Here is a 20466-nt window from a genome sequence, read left to right as displayed (position 1 = left end):
ATTGCATGTACTTCTAATAGAAGTATGATATGAATTACGGATTTAATAGTATGAATTACGGATTTAAGTATGATATGACATGTGATAGCCATGTGGATGCCCCAAATTTGTTTTTGATAGCTAAAACTCATCAGAACATATGTAAATGATGACAGAAAAAATATGTTTAATTTGGCAAAGTAGGCGAATATGGTCAGTTATCGATCTGTTTCATGTAGAAGCTGGTATGTTTAATGTCTTTAACACCTTTTAGTTACAGTTGAAATTGGATTTTTTGGAATCATGTAGTATGTAGATAACACCTAGCTTTTATATGGCATGTTCCTTACTGTGGAAGCTCCTGTGGGCTTTTGTGGTCCAAGCCAAGTCCACAAAAGTTAGTTGCTGGAATTGTTATTGTATTTACAGTACAAAAACTTTGAGGAGATTTTGCTAAAATTTCTCTGAAACATAATGGATACCTTTACAAGACCATACCTTGCTTTTCTGCAAGGGTGAACACTTAAGAAGGGTGTGATATCTTTCTAGATCCTTACCCTAACTTAATCTTCGCCTAGAAAAAGTAAGGAACAGGGTTTTAAGATTAACTGTACAACTGATGAGAAGAGTTCGACTTCCACAGAACCTGTCAGGGTTTGTGGGGAGCTGGCAAATTCCAGATGATAGGAAATGCTGAACTTGGGGTGCACATGAATCTCTGGAGTGTATGCATCCAAAATGGAGTTTGCAGTGGATGTCATCTTAGTTTGGGAAAAAGAAAACAAAACACCTGTAAGCAGAAAAATGATATTGCAAATATTTCTGTTTATTCAGTTTTTCTGCACTGTTTAGCAGGATCTGTCTCAGATCCAAGCTAGGGTTTTTGAACACAGATATTTCATTTAAAGCCTTATTAACTTGGCTTTGAAGGAAACGGTATTTCTAAAGAGGGTCAGTGGGGAAGTGGGCTGGAAGGGTGTGAGGGAGGGGACAGCAATGTCAGTCCAAGATTTTGACATTAGATATTTGATGTCTTATACAACAACTTCCACTAACAACATCTTTCATTTAAAATAATATTTTTATTCTCTTATGATGCTTGACTTGAACAACGAAACAGTGCAGCTGGATCATAAAAGATCAAAAGAAATATGCCTCGTGCTCAGCTTCCTTCTGTTACTGTCATGCATGTGCTTTTATGGAAGAGGAGACAGAGTAATAGCTCCCAAATAATGATTTTACTCCTTTCCAAATCTTTGGGCTTCCTCTGTTTGTAATGGTTTGATAAATGTTAACACAAATATTTAATTTTAAAGGTAGGTGGGATTTACATCTAAAAGCTTTTCAGGTCTATTCAGAAGCGTTAGTGGAAGTCTTTGTAGAGTAACCTAGTTCCCTGCAGGGCTCTTTCTGAACTCTTTGTAGTTTGCCAAGATATGAGGACTGTACTTTGATTTTGGTAAATGTAGTCTGTCCTCCAAATTCCCTCTCGAAATTACGGTTTAGTTCTTTATTCTTTCTTTACAGTCTCCGTAAGTATTGCGTAATACTGATAAAGAAACTAAATTGTCATGATCCTCTCAAAAGGAAAAATCTTTTTGTGAATTTTCAATTCCCTTTAACATGGAATTTGTGTTGAGATTATATGGTGTTATTTATGATCTCTTTTCTACATAGATATGCAAATACACACAGAAATATATTATTTTATATTCCATATGTCAGGGAAGTGTGATATTGCAGGAATTAAATGTATGAGGGAAGATGATCTTTTGTTTCCCCATGGTGAGTACAAATTTTTTTATATGAGTATAAGAAAGAGAAACAACTTGGCAAATTTGACAAATGCAGGTGAATTGTGTTCTGCTTTCCAATAAATATTCTCCAGGGAGAAAGGATTCTCGGGTGCTCTGAAGACGAGGTACGAGTTAGTCTTTTAAGGAGTTAGGAAAGTGCGCAAGTATGTGTATGTAGATAGATTACATTTTAGTTTTCCACAAATATTTTTCAAATGAAGTAAATATTTGGGAAAATAAAATTAATAGAGGTCATTAGCAGGAGCTTCACAGATAAAGTATCTCTACTTTGAGAACTGCCCCACTCGGATTTGGAGTTTGGAGTTTGAATGGGCAAGGACTCTCCTGCCATTTCTGCAGCACAAATGCTGGATGCTCTTGTCCATGGAATCTGTTTTCCATTGATCCCTGGGGCTTGTTCAGAGTTGATGTGTGAAACACACACCACTTTGATGAGCACAGGCTCATTTTTTATGTAAATAGTGTGCTGTGTCAGTGTGGGCATCCACTTCTAACTCTGGCACGACAAATCAGCTAACAAACAAGTCATTGTCGCATCTGTGTTAGATAGAGCAGCATAAGCTTGGCCAGCCCACTCTGCTTCATATTTCTGCCAAACTTTAAATAATTTACCTTTGTTCATTCCATGTGAAATTTTCACGCTTAACTACACACCTGTGTCACCAGCCAGTGCTGCCTTTCAGCAGCTACCTGTCTCCTAGATGATAACAGAGCTTGACTATGTGAGCGCTTCTACCTTATTTAAAGTCAACCTGGTTGGCTTAGCTGAAAGCATTAAAGCTGGTTGACTGGGCCCCAGAATGCAAAGGGAACACTGGCAGAGTCACTCATAAGTCACAAGTGGTTGTGGAAACTGCTCCTTACTGCCTCAGGCTTTGTGAGTGGCAGGTTTGATCCTGTGACCTGGGCACCGACATCCCGCTTTTGGTGTCCTCTTTGATCTGTTCTCCAGAGCACCTGATCCCGACCCTCTGCTGCAGTTATGGTGCACTAGAGTACTTGATGGGTATATGCTGGGCATGTTAAGCCTCATCTGTGGGACTGATACGCTATTGATGGAGCTATGTAACAGTCAAGCACTGAGAGGTTCAGATTACTATGGGAGTCCTTTCAGGAAGTAATACAAGAAACTGGTGCAACAGGAGATGCCCATACTCTCATACGAATGGGATGTGGGTTCAGCAGCCATACACTGTATTGCTGGAAGTATTCCCTGCCAGCTGATTGTCTTGGTCACCTGTTGCCATTTGCTGTGTCCCACAACTTACTCAAAACCACTGATTTTTCTCTGTCCTGGCTGTACCCCAGAATGGACAACTCTATTATCGTTGAGCCCTGGTAGTTTACTCATGTCATTAGATGAACATATATGAATAACCATTCAGGAGACTCTTTGAGTTCTTCCATTATTTTTCTTAAAAAAAAAAAAAAAGTTCTTTTGTAATTGATGACATAGGCTGCTTTGTACCGCACTGACTGCAGTTTGGGAATACACACCTGGGCTGACTTTGAAGGCACCAATGTCTCTTTTAGAAGCAGTGTAATTGTAGTAAGAATTCTACTGCAGCACCAGTTAAATTTTTTCTGTGGATGTCACCAGTGGGCCTTCATAGTTTCACCACTGGTAATAGCCAAGTTACTGAGTCCATAGCCAAATAAATTCCTCTTATACAAGCTTTACTTATGACCATACACCTGAGGGTGTATCTGATAAAAACTGCTGCAGTATTCTGTGGAGTATTCTTGTGGTGTAATTGTTAAATTCATCTTTCTGCACAGAACACAGTGGGAGATGATGCATTTTAATTATTTATTTTGTACAGTGGTTTTATGTTTTGCTTTTTTCCCCCCGTATGGTAGTGTTTCTATAGAAAAAGAAAGTTCTCTAAGAGGTGCTGTAAATGGTATTATTTCCAACAGAAATATTGGAAGACAATGTGCTATTAAAAACTTCTTGCATATATTCCTGATAAAAATTATTTTTGTACTCTCATAGTGGTTGCTACTGACTATTAATCTTGGTACAATTTGTATTTGCATGCAATTTAAATTATAATGTTAACAGTATGTTCTCAATAGTGAGAATACTGTAAATTCAGCAGTTAAAATAATTCTTTCAAAATTTCTTAGTCTCTGATGTGTGAAATATATGATTAGAGCGTATGTTTTATGCCCAGGTAGCAGATAATAAGTAGAATTGGAGTTTTCTATTGTTAACTATGTTGATGCCTATAGAACAGAATACTGATTATATTACTCTTTTTGTCTCATAAGAACAGGTTAAAAGGCTTGCTGCTAGTGTAAGTTCGGGTATGTGTGTTTGGAAAGGAAGGCAGGTGTTGTTCTGCTGCTAATAATATTCCTTTTAACTGAGATTGCTGAAAATTGAAGTACATTATAGAGAAGGAGATGAAAGGTAAGGAGACATGTCTTCAAAGTTGTGCAAATTAATTGGCTGATATTACAGTTGTGCGCATCCCGGACTGTGTATGACTTAGGATTCAATAGTTTTGAATACCTCTGTGCTTTGTGCAGGTAGCAGCTGTGTAAATTACACAGCTGATCTTTGGGTTCCAGCCTGATCTTCTGTTGCATAATTCATTATCTTCTTCTGATGAAGTTAGGAGGTAATTGTGAGGAAGTGTAAGACGGTGATAGTTGTTGTAAAAATAGACCAAAACAGTAAGAAAAGCAAGTTAATGCTGTGTCATGAGAGAGGAAGAATTAAAGCAGGGAAATGATGTGCCTGATTTGAGTAGATGTACTCTGAGCATGTAAATTTTTATTAAAAAAAAACCCTCAGTACTGGCTTAGAACACCTCAGTGGCTTGAATGCTATACATAGTCTATGGTTGATTATTTTAATAGCAGTAAAATGGAACAAAAAAGAAAAGAATTCTCATGGCTAAGTAATTACTGCTTTATTATGACAATTTCCTGTAACTCCCTATCCCTATCCTTCCTTTAGCTAAGTGATGCTACGTACATTTTCAGCTCAATTAAAGGCTTTTTCTTTTCAGTTTGTTTAATTATTAGTGACCTTTAAGGATTTTTTTTTTCACAATGTTTTGTACACATGTTAATTTATTTTCACATATGAATTCAGTCTAAGAAACATCTGTTTCAAGGATAGCAGCACTACTTAGCTGCAGGACAGCTGGGAATCTCAGGTAGTTTATTTATATATTGAAAAGAGGCGGGGAGTCGAAGACTGTTGGAATTACTGACTCACTGGAATTGTTCTCAAATATTAAGGTGTGATAATGTAAATTTAACCTGAAACAAAATTATTTATGTATGTGTGTATGCATGTATGTTTATGTATATTTATTGTTTTAATTCCAGGACAACCATTTTGGGAATTTAAATATGAGAATATGCAATGCACACACACATGGCTCAAATTCCCATTGTGAGATGTAAGCACACAGCAACACAAGTGATTTACTGTAAGGCAAACATGCCTGTGGTGGGTTAATACTGCAGGGTCACTCTCAAGGAGCGTGTTCCTTATGCTCCATGAAATATGGAGGACTTGGCTGTTCCCTTCCCTCCAGGAAGGATGAGGCCACCCACATCCATACTGCAGCTTAATCTGTGAGAAACTAGGGTGCAATCCAGTTTGCCTAAATCCTGCCTGAGCCTTCAGCTTGTACCACCAAGCTCTGCGCCTGCTTAGACATTTATCAGCACTTCCCTGCTAAGCTTTAAAGCTTCTTTAGTGCACACCTGTGGCCACCCAGGGATGCTAAAATGTCTCTTCACAGGCAGTGGAGGTCTGTCCCTTGCCAGGAGCCCTGCTGAAATGGAAGTAGGCACTTGGGCTCTCCATATGTTCCCTCGAAGCTCCTGAAAAGGAGGCCAAGTGAGGACTCTGGTGGCAGCACCTTTATTCATAGTAATTTAATGTCTATGCCCTTGCTAAAGAATGTGTAGGGCTTGCTCATCACAACGTGGCTTTCAGACCCTATTCCCTGCAGTATATATCTAGTTTGTATTACATTTATATTACACAAAAAAAGTGGTCACTGGGAATTGGGACCAGAACCCTTGTTTTCCTTCTCCCAACACAGGGATTTGATGGTTTCTTTCCTGTTCTATGACTGGGCTTTGTACTCGTGTATTCCTGTCACCACAGTGCTTTGCCTTCAGAGAAGGTCTTTAATCTGAAACTATGCACATCTTGGTGCTTGAGACACCCCTCTGGTGTGTGAAAGACTGAGTTTAGTCCCTCTGAGGCTAAATAATGCTGAGATGCACATTCTGCAAGTGGATGGAAGGCTGGATGAAAACCCTCCAAATTGCCAGTACCTGTCTCTTCTGGTTATCTGTACTCCTCAATGAACAGAGAGATGCCTTAGTCATCACACTGGAGGCAGCCAGTCACTGTGGGGAAGAGCAGGTACCCAAGACAGGGAGGATGCTTTGAATTTCAGAGGTAAACCAAACTGAACGAACTGAAATCAATCCCATTTTTTAGAGCCATACCCTGAAACAGGGAAATGAGACCCTTTTACCTTAAAAATCGTTCCTAGTCACTAACCTTACATCTGTAAAATACGATATAATGAAACCCATGAAGTTGGAGTCTGCTGTTCCCAACAAATACACTTGTTTATTTGTTCTAGGATGTTGCTAGCAATGACTCAAAAGCAAAACACTGAGATAGCTCTGAACTGAAGGTTGATTGTATCAGTGAAAAGTGAAAGGTAAGCATTGCTACTAAACAATGTCCAAGCTTCAGTATAGAACTGATTCTGTGTCCCTGGATAATTCAAGTTTCAGTTCCCCCTTGGGTAAAACAGATGCTTGTCTCTATTACCATGGTGCTCTGTAGTCATGTTACTACGTGGCTTTTGACACTGTCTCCCATAACATCTTCATAGGTAAGCTCAGGAAGTGTGGGTTAGATGAGTGGACAGTGAGGTGGACTGAGAACTGTCTGAATGGCAGAGCTCAGAGCGTTGTGGTCAGTGATGCAGAGTCTAGTTGGAGGCCTGTAGCTAGCTGGGTTCCCCAGGGGTCAGTACTGGGTCCAGTCTTGTTCAACTTCTTCATCAATGCCATGGATGAAAGGACAGAGTGTACCCTCAGCAAGTTTGCTGATGAAACAAAACTGGGAGGAGTGGCCAATACACCAGAAGGCTGTGCTGCCATTCAGTGAGTCCTGGACAGGCTAGAGAGTTGGGTGGAGGCAAGTGTAGAGTCCTACACCTAGGGAGGAATAACCCCATGCACCAGTACAGGTTGGGGGTCGACCTTCTGGAAAGCAGCTCTGCGGAGAAGAACCTGGGAGTTCTGGTGGACAAGTTCACCGTGAGCCAACGGTGTGCCCTTGTGGCCAAGAAGGCCAATGGTATCCTGGGGTGCATTAAGAATAGTGTGGCCGGCAGGTGGAGGGAGGTTATCCTCCCCCTCTGTACTGCCCTAGTGAGGCCACACCTGGAGTACTGTGTCCAGTTCTGGCCCCCCAGTTCAAGAAAAATAAGGAACTACTGGAGAGAGTCCAGCAGAGGGCTACAAAGATGATCAGAGGACTGGAGCATCTCTATTGTGAGGAGAGGCTGAGGGACCTGGGTCTGTTCAGTCTGGAGAAGAGAAGACTGAGGGGGGATCTTGTCAATGCTTACAAATACAATACAAATCATCTGTGATTCTGTGATATTTTCTGATGGGGAAATGTGATCAGAGCAGCTTAATGAGAAGCAGTGACTTTGTATTCAGCTCTCAATTTGGGTCCTAACTTAGTTTCTTCTTGGGAAAGTCTCTTAATAGTGAGCCCTACTTTATGTAGCCAAAAATTAATATAAACATTACTTATTTCATAGTTTAGTGATAGTAAGCAAGTTTTGATGAAACATCAGGTTTTGCTCAAGTAAAAGATGTGATTTTCTTCAATGTACTTTATATACAAACTGTGTTGTTGTGACTTTGGACAGCGATACAGTGCGGTGTGATCAGTGACATTGTAAGGATGCACAGAACTGACTTTTTTAACATTGGATTCAAATTGAATTTATTTAAATAATATAACTAAGATACTCTTTAATTAGAATTGCAGCATATGCAATCACAATATTATTAACCTCTCATCTTTGGGAGAAAACTGTAAACGTGGATGTTCATTATCTTGCTAGCCTAAGAGGCTGGATGAATCCCTGAAAGGCATCTGCTACTCTCCTGACACTGCTTCTCCAACCACATACAGATAAAGCTTTCATCTCTGTAGTAGTCCATGTTGTAAACATTCTTCTGTGGTTTCCTCACCCATTAATGTTTTCCGGAGGCGGAAGACCTATGGCCTTCCATTATTTTTTAGCCTTTTCAGGTATCTGCAGCTGGGGGAAGGGAAGGAGATGCTTGCTGCTGACATATTTGTTTCACAGGGCTGCCAGCTGACCATCCTCATTTCTCGCCACTGTTCATGGAAATCAATCTGTTAATTTAACAGCATGATGCCAGATAGTTTCTTGTCAGATTCTGATTTGATTAACAACATGATAGGTTTGATAGACAGTGATTTGAAGTGCAGTCTTGTGTGTTTTTTTTTTCTTACGCACTAATTTTTATTTATAAAATGCAAGATGGGTGATAGATATGGAAGTTGTTAAAAAAACACTCATTTCTTAAGGTGAATACACTTTCCTCCTAGAAATTCTATTTTTTTTAGCTCAAAAATGAGTAAAAGCTTGAAGCTTGGAATGTTTGATAAGTGAAACAGCTCTGGCTGCATTCCACTTCTAACAGGCAACATTGAAAGAATAAGAATTTTGATTATCTTCCCATTCCAGTAACTTTTAAAAATTAAACACTAGAGTGGATTTTGCATATTTGCTTAGCAAGAAAATAGCAGACGGCTTTGCAGTTTATATTTAGCAGGAAAATACTACTTTTCCTTCAGAAGTGTAAAGATATTACTACTTTTCCCTTTTACAAATCTGCAAGTCAGGAATGAATTACTGTAACTGGCAGAAAAAAACCCCAGTTTTCTCTTCATGGAAGCAGAAAGCTCTCATCAACTTCCGTGGGACTCTGGTGACCCTTTGAACAGGAATACGCCTGTAAAAATATGGACTCTGTTCTATTTATCATTTGACTATAATTCCACCCTCTAGAAGATGTAGTTTCAGTGTGTATTAGATTCGCACGCTGCTTTTAAATGATGCATCTGTTCCGTGGTTTCATTGGGATACACGTGCTGGATTTTTCAGACTGAATCTTGTAGCATCCTAAAAATACTTGGTTTAGGTCCATCCAATTGTGTTTGAGCTGCCTGCATGTTAATATTTTACAGAGCTCCTCTCTGGCTCATAACACACAGCAGTACTCACAGAAATCATGAATGAGCACAGGAGTTTGGGGATATTGTCATGAGTGCAGCTGTGTAAAAAAAAAAAAATTCAATGCGTGGTCATGCTTACTTTCAGGAAAAGGGAAGATTGCTAGCAATTTTCCAAGCTTGTCTTAAAGGGAGCAATAGGTTCATCTGGAAAATAAGGTCATTACTTTAAGACCAACTTTTTAATAGTTTAAAATGTTGAAGTTCTTGGCAACTTAGAATAGGAGTTCAAAATAAAAGTTCCATTTCAGGCTGTTGTAATGTTGTCATCCAGATGTGCTTCCGCAAGCCAAACAAACTTTGGGGTCTTTTAAAATATGTCTCATCTTGCTCAGCAACGTTGTCTTTTCCCAGGTGGTGGCTGTGGGAGTAGACCTCTGTAACAGCACCCCCTGCTAAAACTTTCTGCTCTTTGGGGTAATGGGTGCTGGGATATTCCAGGTGGTGGAGAACGCAGTGAGAGGTGAGGGGGAGAGGCAGGGGAGATGAGGAGGATATGTCAGAGCTGGGTGCAGCTGTGCAGGGCTCGTCTTGCCCCACTGAAGCAACCTGGGTGGCCTTGAGTGTCTCTGGAGCACGATGGTGAGGCTTGCCAGCTTTACCACAACCATGTGGTGGTGAAATAAAATGAGAAACTTGGAGGTGGCCTGATGCTGATGCTACAGGCACCCTGCCTGCAGACTCGCTTCTCCTGGTGCAGAGTGTTGTTGCCCACCCCTTTGGGAGGGTGATGGCCCTTCTCCCGCTTCCCCCAGCAGCAGTGTTCATCTGGCCTTGTGGTATCTCTCCTCAGGTGGCATGGGTTACCCTTTTTATCTCTCCTTTACTTTGGCAGTAGACTTCTCCAGCAAAGGTGCTGTCATCTCCTTGGCAGGAACTGCTCAGCATGACCCCTCAGGGCACCCGTGTGGTGCTCCCTCACTCTCCTCTCCCTCTTCCCCTAGTTCCCCTATCTTTGCATGCCATGCTCACCTTCTCTTGCTGCTCCTTGAGCAGATAGTCCTCCTCTTCCTTCCTCCCAAAAAACCTCTGTGGCCTGTCTTGCTCCAAGCTCCACTTTCCACAAGGTGTGCTGTGCTCCCTCAGGCGCCCAGGCCTGCACCCATGCAGTGGGTGTGCTCCGTGCTCTCCCCACCCTACTCTGGGGCTCCCAGTATTACCCAGCTGTGTTGTGCCTGTGCATGGTGCCCAATCCTCAGGGCTGCCCTTGTCTGCCCTTGGCCCTCCCTGTGCTCGGCCATGAGCTGTGCTGGCAGCTGGGAGTGATTTCAGGTGCTGCACAGCAAAACCCAACACTGGGCTTAGGCAAAGAGACTTCTCCTGACTACAGCTTGTTGATGGTACTTGGTTTAAAAATGTAAATTTATTTTAAAGCAAGCAATAGTAACTTGCTTGGTCCTTAAAAATGGATACCTGGTCAATATAGTGCACTGATTTAAAAATTAATTGCTCGGGTTTTTTTCATGTAAGTAAAGTTGTCTGCTAATATAGTCCATTTATTGAATTTTCAAACCAGTAATTAAACTTCCTTATTACTGTCCATTTTTCATTACATGGGCAGGATAAAGGATATAGTAGGGACTTTGAAAGCTCTGCCCAAAACTTTGATGATTGGAAGCTGAGAATTGATAACTGTGGTGGTATTGAGAAAGGGGAAGATCCTGGGGAGAGATTAAAGAAAATAAATCCAAATCACACTTAAAAGAAAGTGAAGATTACATGTCAGGTTGGGTGAGGCTTTGAGCAACCTGGTCTAGTAGAAAGGTGTCCCTGTCTGTGGCAGGGGGGTTGGAACTAGGTGATATTTAAGGTCCCTTCCAACCAAAACCATTCTATGATTCTATGTCACTAAAGTGAATTTCTGGAAAATGGTTTTCAGTTCCAGATATATTCACTGCCTTTTCCTCTTTCCAACCTGACCTCCTCAAATAAGATTGCTTCTGTTTAGTCTGTGTCAATATGAATTTTGATAGGATCTAAACTACATGGGAACTGAAAAGCATGCCTCCTACATGGACATCAATTTCCTTCAATTTATTGTTGACAGCCTCTTACGTGACTTGTTCCTCTTAAGCCAATTTAGTCATTTCTGTTCAAAAGATGAGAAGCACCCAAGGACTCTCTGAACTAGCCAGAAAACTCCTGTCAGGGAACTCAGTAAAAGCAAAGGATGAACTTCTTCTGAAATTTATAGTAAACTCATGATTTTCCTGTTAAAAATTAAGATAAATTGTTTATATTCATGAGCTTCTAAATGAAATAAATCAGATTTAGTGCTTTGAAGTGATTTTTTTCTTTAATCCCTCTAACTCTCATTCAGAGACTAGATAATCTTCCATTTATGGCAATGTAAGGCGTAGTTGAAATACATGATACAATTTATCTCTGCAAAGTATGAAAATGCATTTAAAATAATTTTAAAACTGCTAGCATAACCAAAAACCCCTCAATTTTATTTATATTCCTCTGGCTATTTCAGTGAGAAACAGATGGCTTTAAAGCACAACTTTCGCATGCAGTGTCCTACCAACTCAAATGGCAAGAATTTTACATCCTCACTCTGTAACTGGGGCCACATCATGTTCTCAAGGCTTGCTGTGCTGCTTTATTCAGCAGAAGGATTTCTCCCCAGAAATCTGTCTTCAGTTGTTACATTAGGGAATTAAAGTGTACAGTAGCTTACTTAGAGATACCTTACATGAACTGTAGACCTTCGATTCCTTCTTTTGGGTAGCAAATGAAACCTTGTATATGCTCAAGGTGATATTATGGAACTATGGGGAATATATTGTTTCTAAGGAGTGGTGGAAGTCTCTCCAAGTAGGAAAACAGTATTGTAAATAGCAAGGGTTTTTTTTTTTTTATGAAATTGTAATATTAAGACACAAAGCTTAGACTTTCAGAGACTTGGTTTAGATACTGTTGAAACAAAATGGAGACTTCACCAGGATGTGGGGGCTGAGCTGAAGTTGGTTACGTTCATGTTTCATTTTGTTCAAAGTATAATAGCCATATGCCTGGTACGTTGGACTGAAAATAAGAATTCCAGCATGCTTGGAAGTCTTCCTTGGAAGCTGGAAAATATTCCATAAAGATGCATGTTGTCAGCACCCTGTCTCTTTGTTTACAATAATATCACTGCAGAAGTGCATCCTGGATGTAATGAACTTTGCTGTGGTGAAAACAGGACAGGTAGGTTCACAGTAGCTAAGGAAGAGTGGTGAGATTTGAACCATGTCTGTGATTCAGGGTTAGTAAGTGTTAGTGTTGGCTTAAGTGGAGTGCTCGTATTGGGGTGTCAGCTCTTAAAATGAGTGACATGAAGCAAACAAAGTGAGTTTCAGTGTAACAGGGGATAAGGTAAAAAATAAGTAGCAACAACCTACGTGTGATTACCTTGCTTAAACATAGGTAACAAGTATGTATTTGTGTCATATTGTACTATACTAATGATAAGGAACATCTGCATTCTCTTTCTTCACATTTGATTTTTTCAAATATATTGACATCATACAAAGTTAACCTTTTTATGATCATGTTTCCTTATCACTTCAGAGTTCTAGGCGGTTTTTTTTCAGTAAGAATGTCACTTCTTAATTGGATAATTTTCTTCTTAACAATGTTCTTGTATAAGTTGTGAAAGCAGGAAAATATTTGTAACTGTGATCGTTTAAACATCAGGAAAATACCTGCTTGCTTGTGGGGGAGAGAGAGAAAAAGGTAGAAAAGCTGTCAACGTTTACAGAAATAATCACTTTCTAAGTCTACGGGCCAAGATTTTCGAGGCATGTATGATTCTCTGTATTGCCACTCTAGGTGCCAAATTTGAAAACGCAGGGATTGCATATCTTAAAGCGTTTCAAGATAGATACCTAAAATTAGGCATTACTTAGACTGAAAACCATTGTCATGAGTTGTACTGTTTTCATATTTGAAGTACTTTTTTCAAAAATGCAAAGTAAATGATTCAGAAAGTTCTATCCTGCGTTTATAAAGAAAGACTTGTAACTTTCCATGTTAGTCAAGTTCTTAATCTTAGAATATTTCAAAATGCTGTAATTCAATTAGGAAAATTTTACTTTGGGCTAATACTCAAGTAGTGGCTAGACTACATTTCTGTCATTAATTTACTGTATTTGTTTCTGAAATCATCATGAAAGAAGTACTATTTTAAAAAAAAGGCCTTGTGATTCTGATTTTATTTTTATAGCAGTGTGAAGAGTAGATTTTCCTGAACTGGTTTGTGCTTGCATAAGCTGCTAGGAGTAGAATTAGTATGACTACATGTGGTTAGTGGACTTTGAGCATTTTATACTCCATGGTTACTATTTAGTTTTGAATTGAACTGTTGGGGCAGAAGCCAGGGCTTTTTAACTTTCTAGTCTCTAAAGTCTATGTACCACAGCTAATTTTGAAAACACTTTGAGATTTAATTGTGCATTTACAGTGGAATAACAGTAGTTTATTAATTCTGAAACCTGAAATGATGCATATCCATCTTAATGCATTATAATTATTTTAGTTGACATGATTTATGCAGTAATTTATTTTTGACATTTCTAGAGTTAATCTCCTTTAAAAAAAATATATATATATATACACTCCTATTATGTTATTTTACTAATCTTATTTAAAAAGGGAACATTACATATTGAATACTGTACCTCAATTTTATTGTAATGATTTTACTGGTTACCAGGTGGGGTGGCAGTTGAAAAATTTGGTGAATGCACTACGAGAGGATCCGAGTGGTGTTATCTTAACTTTGAAAAAGCGACCTCAGAGCATGCTTACCTCAGCACCAGCTTTACTGAAAAATATGAGATGGAAGCCCCTTGCTCTGCAGGTAATGAAGCTTAATCATAAGTCATACACCATCATTTTAACTATAGATTATCTCAATGATGCTTTATTGTGCTTCATCTCAGCAGCATATGGATTTATTCCTGTATACTTTGAAAAATTGTTTCTGAAATTATTTCTCTGCAGTTTGTTCTCATACGCTTCATTGAAATTAAACCTGTTATTAGAACTTTTGAAAGTTAAGAAGTAATCACCCCAGTGTTTTACAATGCAGAAAAGAAGCCCCAGGTAACTTTTCTAGTCAAGGGGAAACAAGAATACTTCATCAACTGATAAATTTTAGTTTGACTTCTTGTTAAGCAATCAGTGCAGTATAAGCTCAAAGAAAGAGGAGAGGAAAAGATCTTGAGTTCTCAGTTTGATCAGCCATGGGAGTTATAGGAAAATTTGTAAAGTTATTTTATTCAATAAACTGCCTGACCATCGAAATTTCCTTGTGTAAATAAAGTCATATTTGTGTCAGAGTTGTCCTGGAGATTGAGCCCTTGCACATAAGGAGCTGTAGCTGGGCCTTGAATTTTAGTAAGCCTGCAATGTGCTGAAAACCATGGAATGGTTTCAGTAAAGCTTTTGTGTTTCACTTTAGGATAAAATGTCACTGTGGTGTATTACTCTAGGAAATAAAAGTTCTGTCCAGACTGATGAAAGCATGTAACCAACAGATGGAACTGACAAATAATCCCTTTTTTCATTCAGTTCAGATAGAACAATGTTTAGAAATTTATTTTCTTTGCATGAAGAATGCATTCTTTGGCACATTTTTATTATCACAATAAAAAGTCCAATTTAAAATTAAGTACATCAGAGAGAGAAGACTTCTGCAAAGTTCAAGCAAAAGGAAAATGAGATAAGGAAATTCCACTGCCAGTAGCTGTGGTTTTTGCCATTTAAAATATTACAAAGATTCATAAAAAAGCTAATGCCATGAAGAACTTCTTTCAAATATGTATGTACATATAAAAATTATTTTGTAATGGTTAAATGCATCATTGTCTTTGAAACTGACTAAACTGTCTTCGTCTTTCAGATACAAAGTACTAAGTAGACATGTGACAAAAAACTTTCAACCAAAAATATCTTATTAGTGTCTGAACATAAAATTTCAAATCTGTATGCGTGATATGAGTGTATGAATGTCCATACTTGAAAGCTGCACTTTTATCATAGCTTTAGTGACAAAATAAATACAAATGAAAAATGTACATCATTGCTTTAAATGGGGTCAAATCCTTTCAGTCTAAATCCTCTTTGGGTGAGTTTGGTATTTCTTTGGATGAATTGGGTCGTTCTCCTAAATATTTCTTTTTGCTTCACTTTATCATTTGCCACTAGAATAATTACGCTGAAGACCCCAAACAGAAGTTTCTGACATGTGCCATTGATGCAGACAATAGCATATAAGCAATTATTTCAAGACAGGATACTGCAAAAGGGTGGGAAGAAATTGGATAGAAACCAATTTCCACCATTTAAACTAAGTCCAGTAGGAAAGTGAGGATTCCTGTGGTTCTTTTACAGTGAATTCAGTCATGAGCTAAAGTAGTGGGCCTGTTTGAAACTCCACACTCACTTCCAGAAGCAAAAATACAGTCATCTTTTAGTGTATTTTATTTGGCTCTGATTTACATCTCAGCATCCTTAGTTCAATACAGATACTAGCGTGTTATTCAAGTGATCTAGCTTTAGGTATCTGCTGCGTACATATCAACATGTCTACATATCATTCAAGTTTCCCATTTTTTACTCCCATAACAGTTACTGGTTCATTCATCTTGGCCTATTTTAGACTGATCTGCCTTAGGATGAGCTGAATTGGACCCTGCGCATGCCTCTTTCTCTCCAGTTGATGATAAAGGGAGTCTGGACAGCTAGCTCGAATGTAGATTATCTGTATTAGATGAGATGAGACTGACCCTAGGTAGAGGTTTTCTGTAATCTTACAGGTTTGGAGAGGGCGGGTAATTGGGAGTATTGGTTTTGGTGTGTTTTTTGGGTTTTTTTTTTCTGATAGCATAGAAAATACAAATATTTTTAAGGCTAATATGAGTACAAATAGAGATACTGTTAAACATTATAGATATAATTCTGGTATCACAATGATATTCTTCTGATTTTATCAAACATGACACCAGGAAAAGGCCAGAACCTCATTCAACAGTTGTGTGAAGTGTGCATATGTGTGTTTGTCGTAATTTGTGACTTTAGTGTGAGAAAAACAGTTTTCTTAAGTAGACTGAGTGTCGAAAAAGCTCCAGGGTGAAGACAAACTTCAGAAGCTGCATAATGTGGAGATTTCTGTTGTTAATTTATGCAGATCAGAGGTGAACAGATGTTAAAGTCAGCTGATGTTAAACTTTAAATGTAGCCTAAGTGTGAAATAGGTACTGTATGTTTGATTAATAACAAGCAGCAAAAGCAGTCAAAGTGCAGTGTAATTTCAGAGCTCTTAAAAGTATGAAGAAATGATGTTTATTTAGTAGAATTTACTTCAAAAATTTCTGAAAAAAAAATCTTCAGAAAAGCTGTATGTTTTGTAATTGCAATTTGCCCTATGGCTGTTGTGGAATTTCTTATGTTCCTGATTCATGTAAGGGTGCTATTCTTTAATAGGAGCTTGGGAGGTAGTGTGAGAGGAGAGGGGGAAAGTGATAGCAAATAGCAAAAAAAAAGAAAAGCAGTACTTCCATCACCTTTGGAAGCAGGGGAAATTATGATAACTTGTTTTCCTGTATTAGGATGTCATGAAATAATTGAGAATGTTATAACTGTGCTGTCATCCCAGAGCTAAGTTAATTGAACCATATGTATTATTCAACAGACACAAGCTATAAGGAAATAGACTCAGAAATAATTCTGTTAATGTACAAAAGATGAGCAAAATATTCAAAAGACTCTAGCATAAGATATGGGAATGAAATTCTGATAAAATGGGAATTAGGATCTACAAACTGGCTGCTGTGGTTTTATTTGTTCTGCAAATGGGGTGAACAGAGGAAAAATGTGGTGTCACATCCTAATCAAATTGCAATGAGTGAGGTGGGAAGGTGAAAGTTTGCCCTAATGTAAGGAGGCTGACACAAAAGCAGAGACTGAGTTTTTATATGCACCCTACCAATGAATATGTTTAACAGCTGTTGCAGTGAATGTATAAGGTAAATATTTCAGTGAATTAAATTGAGACACATTTACATTGAGATTTACATTAGGATGTTTTAATTGAGAACCTTCAAAACTTAATTTTAGTTGAAAGTCAATAAAGTTGAGGCATTATTGGTAAATTGCATTCTGCTTGTTTAGTTGATAATTGTATGTAAGAACATGAAGTTTGCCATTTGCAGCTACATGAAAAACTAGACTTAATGTAGAGATATTAAGTATGCCTGTAAGCTGGGAAAGTGCTAGTTGAGTCTTCCAGTTCAGGCAGTATGCAGGTACTACTAGTGTATCAAGCAGTTTGGCATATGAGTGACAAGGCATCCTGGTAATTAAATCGTGCATTCTGATGACGAAATTTTTCAGAGCTTCCTGTCCACTGTTAGTAATCTAGATTAACCATATGCCAGCCAAATGTTTGTGATCTCTGAGCGTGGAAAACACTTTTAGATAATTCAGATATTAACTGGTTACTAATAGGCATAAATACTTATTAGAATGTTCAGTGGCTTGCTTTGAACAGCTCTGCCTTCACATCGCAGTCTTGCCACAAATTACGAGTTAAATGCAGTCTACATAATTACTTATTAATTCTTTGGGTTTTTTTTTCCTTTTAGCAGAAACTTAGTATATTCATTCTTTTCACAAGTATTCTTATGCTTAGAATATATATGAAAGGTTAGGGGAAAGAAAGAAGAAGAATGGTGCATCCTGTGTAGCAGTCCTGAAACTGATATAGTATGTCTTGATGTACAGTAAAATAAAACAATTATCCTATGGCTATATTATGCACCATTGCATAATGAGTTTGTATTTACAAGTGCATTAATTCCAGCTCTAAGGTCAATCACTACAGAAAGAAAACCATGGAGGTTTTTCCCTTGTGTCCTGATTAAAGGAAGTGCTGGTTGGTTTATGTGTTTGGGTTTTTTTTCAGTCACTTGATATTTCAGTCTGTTTTGATATCCATCAATATCCGACTTCTTGCAGATAATCAAAGTTCTCCCTTGTCTCATTCTGGAATCATGTCAGAATTTGTGAAGTCAAGGGATTTTTCAGCCTGTGTTTTTCATTGTTGCTTTTATATTTGAATTAGGCAGCTGCAGCCTTGGGGAATTTTGTGGTTGCCTTTGCAATTGAAAGTATTCATTAATATGGTATTGTACCATAAATATTAAGATGTTATGCCTGCAAGACAAATCTTACTAAATTTGCCTTTCAGTTACTTTTTCTGATACTCTGATCCATTGTGTGAAAGCCTAGAATGATATTTCAGATTGCAACGTTTGTATTTCTGACTGCTACTGAATGTGCTGAACAAACCAAATAAATTTTACCTTTAATTTTAAAATTTTTCTTACTTGACATAGAGGTGATAATTATCTTTGAACTCTCCAAATTTTTGTCTGGTTCAAAACCTAACTTAAATAAATATCCTCTACTCTAGATTGTCTGTTTTATTTCTCCTTTCCACTTTGTGTTATTTTGGGGAGATTTCAAAGGGAGGCTCCTTGAAGTGCTGTTTGAACAAGGATGGAAGGTTCAATAGAGAAGATTCTCAGAGTATACGAAATCTTATGTAAGACACTATCGTCACGCTAGCAAGAAGCTAGCTGCAAAGTCCTCCTTTGCCTTCTGGAAAATACTGTGTTAATTAGTCAAAAGAAACTGGACTTTGACTACAGTGTGGAAGACTCTTCATCCAGTTTCTTTATAATACAGAAAAGGAGTGGTAGAGCAACATGTTGCCATGCTTCGGCTAATTTGGACTACACCCTGCTAATATCAGTGGAAAGGCTCTTACCGATGTCAGTGAGGTTGGGGGCAGGTCCAGCTGCCAGCCACATCTTGTGTGTTGACTTGGAAGAAAACCTTCTGACCCCTCTTAAACACTGTCACACTCTTCACCAAGCTTATTTAAATGTCACCTTTTGTATATTTAAAATAGTTCACTGTATTGTTTTGTATGTGATTAAATTGTGCTGTTATAAAATCGCCAACAGCTCAGTATCTGTAGTTTTTTAAACAGACTTGATTTTGGATTAGATATGCATCATATCTCCGCTATGATATATTCAGCTTTTCAGCCTCCTAAGAAGCAACAGCAACAATAACAAGAGTCCTTGGTTTGAGAGAAAATGCTACTTTTATTATTTTTATTTAGTATTTTTCCTTGCTTCATTAAATTGCCTCCTTCATTCACCTAAAGACAATGCTATATTCTGTTTTCAACATTTATGTTTAGAATTCATGACCTTACACTTTTTAATCATTAAATTTGAATAAAATACTAACTTGTTTGCTCTTAAGTTGCTTAGTTGTCTGTTAACTACATGGGAACTGGGCATTCTTGGCAGCACTGTTAAAATGGTTTCTGACTGGGTTTTCTTACAGAGCATGAATTAGTTATAGTATTTCATTACTTCATGTCATGTTTGGTCTTAGAAAACAGTTATTTTATTGGAGACATTCTGTTCAATAAATCGTCATAACCTTAATCCAATATGAAAAATATATTAGCAGTAAAATCTGTTTACTGATGCAAATACTGTATAAAGATATTACCACTTAAAATTTTGTAGTGGTTTTTCTTATATTTTTAAAAGTTGTATGTCATTTTCTGGAGCAATGTTTCTCAAACTTTGTTTGCAGCTTCCAAGGAGTTAATGAAAGGTGCAAAGAGTTTTAAAAACATGAAAAAGACTTTTAGATAGTATATATTAAGTATTAGTTACATTCATTGTTTAGAGAGAAAAAGCAGAAATAATATGCTGACTTAATGGGGGCACCCTGTCAGTTCCTTCAGGATTGGAGATGGGAAAAGCAGCAAGAGGTCCTGGTAGCAAGAGGAAGGTAGGGACCTCAGAGCAGAGCTAACCTGGGACAGAGCAGCTTCTGGAGGAAAGGGGAGTTAAGTGTCTGCGTACTATCAGTTACTACTTACAGGGACTTCTTATTTCCCTGTGTTAGAGAAACTGAGCTGCTGTAAGTAAAGACAGTTTGTCATCTGTTCTCTGGCTGGCTGACAATTTGAGAAAGGGTCCATAAAGACTAATGATCCTGAAGGAGGATGGTGCATCCAAAATGTTTGAGAAATAGTACTCCAAAATGTATTGAAATACTATGTATTGAATATAAGAATTCATATGTATTGAATATGTATAGAATATAAGAAGTTGTGGCTGCCCCCTCCCTGGCAGTGTTCAAGGCCAGGTTGGATGGGGCCTTGAGCAACCTGGTCTAGTGGAAAGGTGTCCCTGCCTGTGGCAGGGGGGGTGGAACTATATGATCTGTAAGGTTCCTTCCAACCCAAAC

The 20466-nt window shown here is 38.2% G+C and overlaps 1 protein-coding gene across 2 annotated transcripts in view; it reads left to right on the top strand.

Moving 5' to 3' along the window:
- The window catches only part of CNKSR2 (connector enhancer of kinase suppressor of Ras 2), a 232024-nt gene that overhangs the window by 117153 nt on the left and 94405 nt on the right, over positions 1-20466 (top strand). For both annotated transcript variants that reach the window (XM_068420507.1, XM_068420498.1), the window contains exon 9: positions 13835-13981. In XM_068420507.1, coding sequence (XP_068276608.1) covers positions 13835-13981 — 147 coding nt within the window. The remainder of the gene's footprint in view (positions 1-13834; positions 13982-20466) is intronic.

Source organism: Nyctibius grandis, chromosome 2, assembly GCF_013368605.1.
Source record: "Nyctibius grandis isolate bNycGra1 chromosome 2, bNycGra1.pri, whole genome shotgun sequence".
Taxonomy (NCBI): Eukaryota; Metazoa; Chordata; class Aves; order Nyctibiiformes; family Nyctibiidae; genus Nyctibius; species Nyctibius grandis.
Note: the sequence above shows the minus strand (reverse complement) of the source record. Positions and strands in the feature narration are given on the sequence as shown.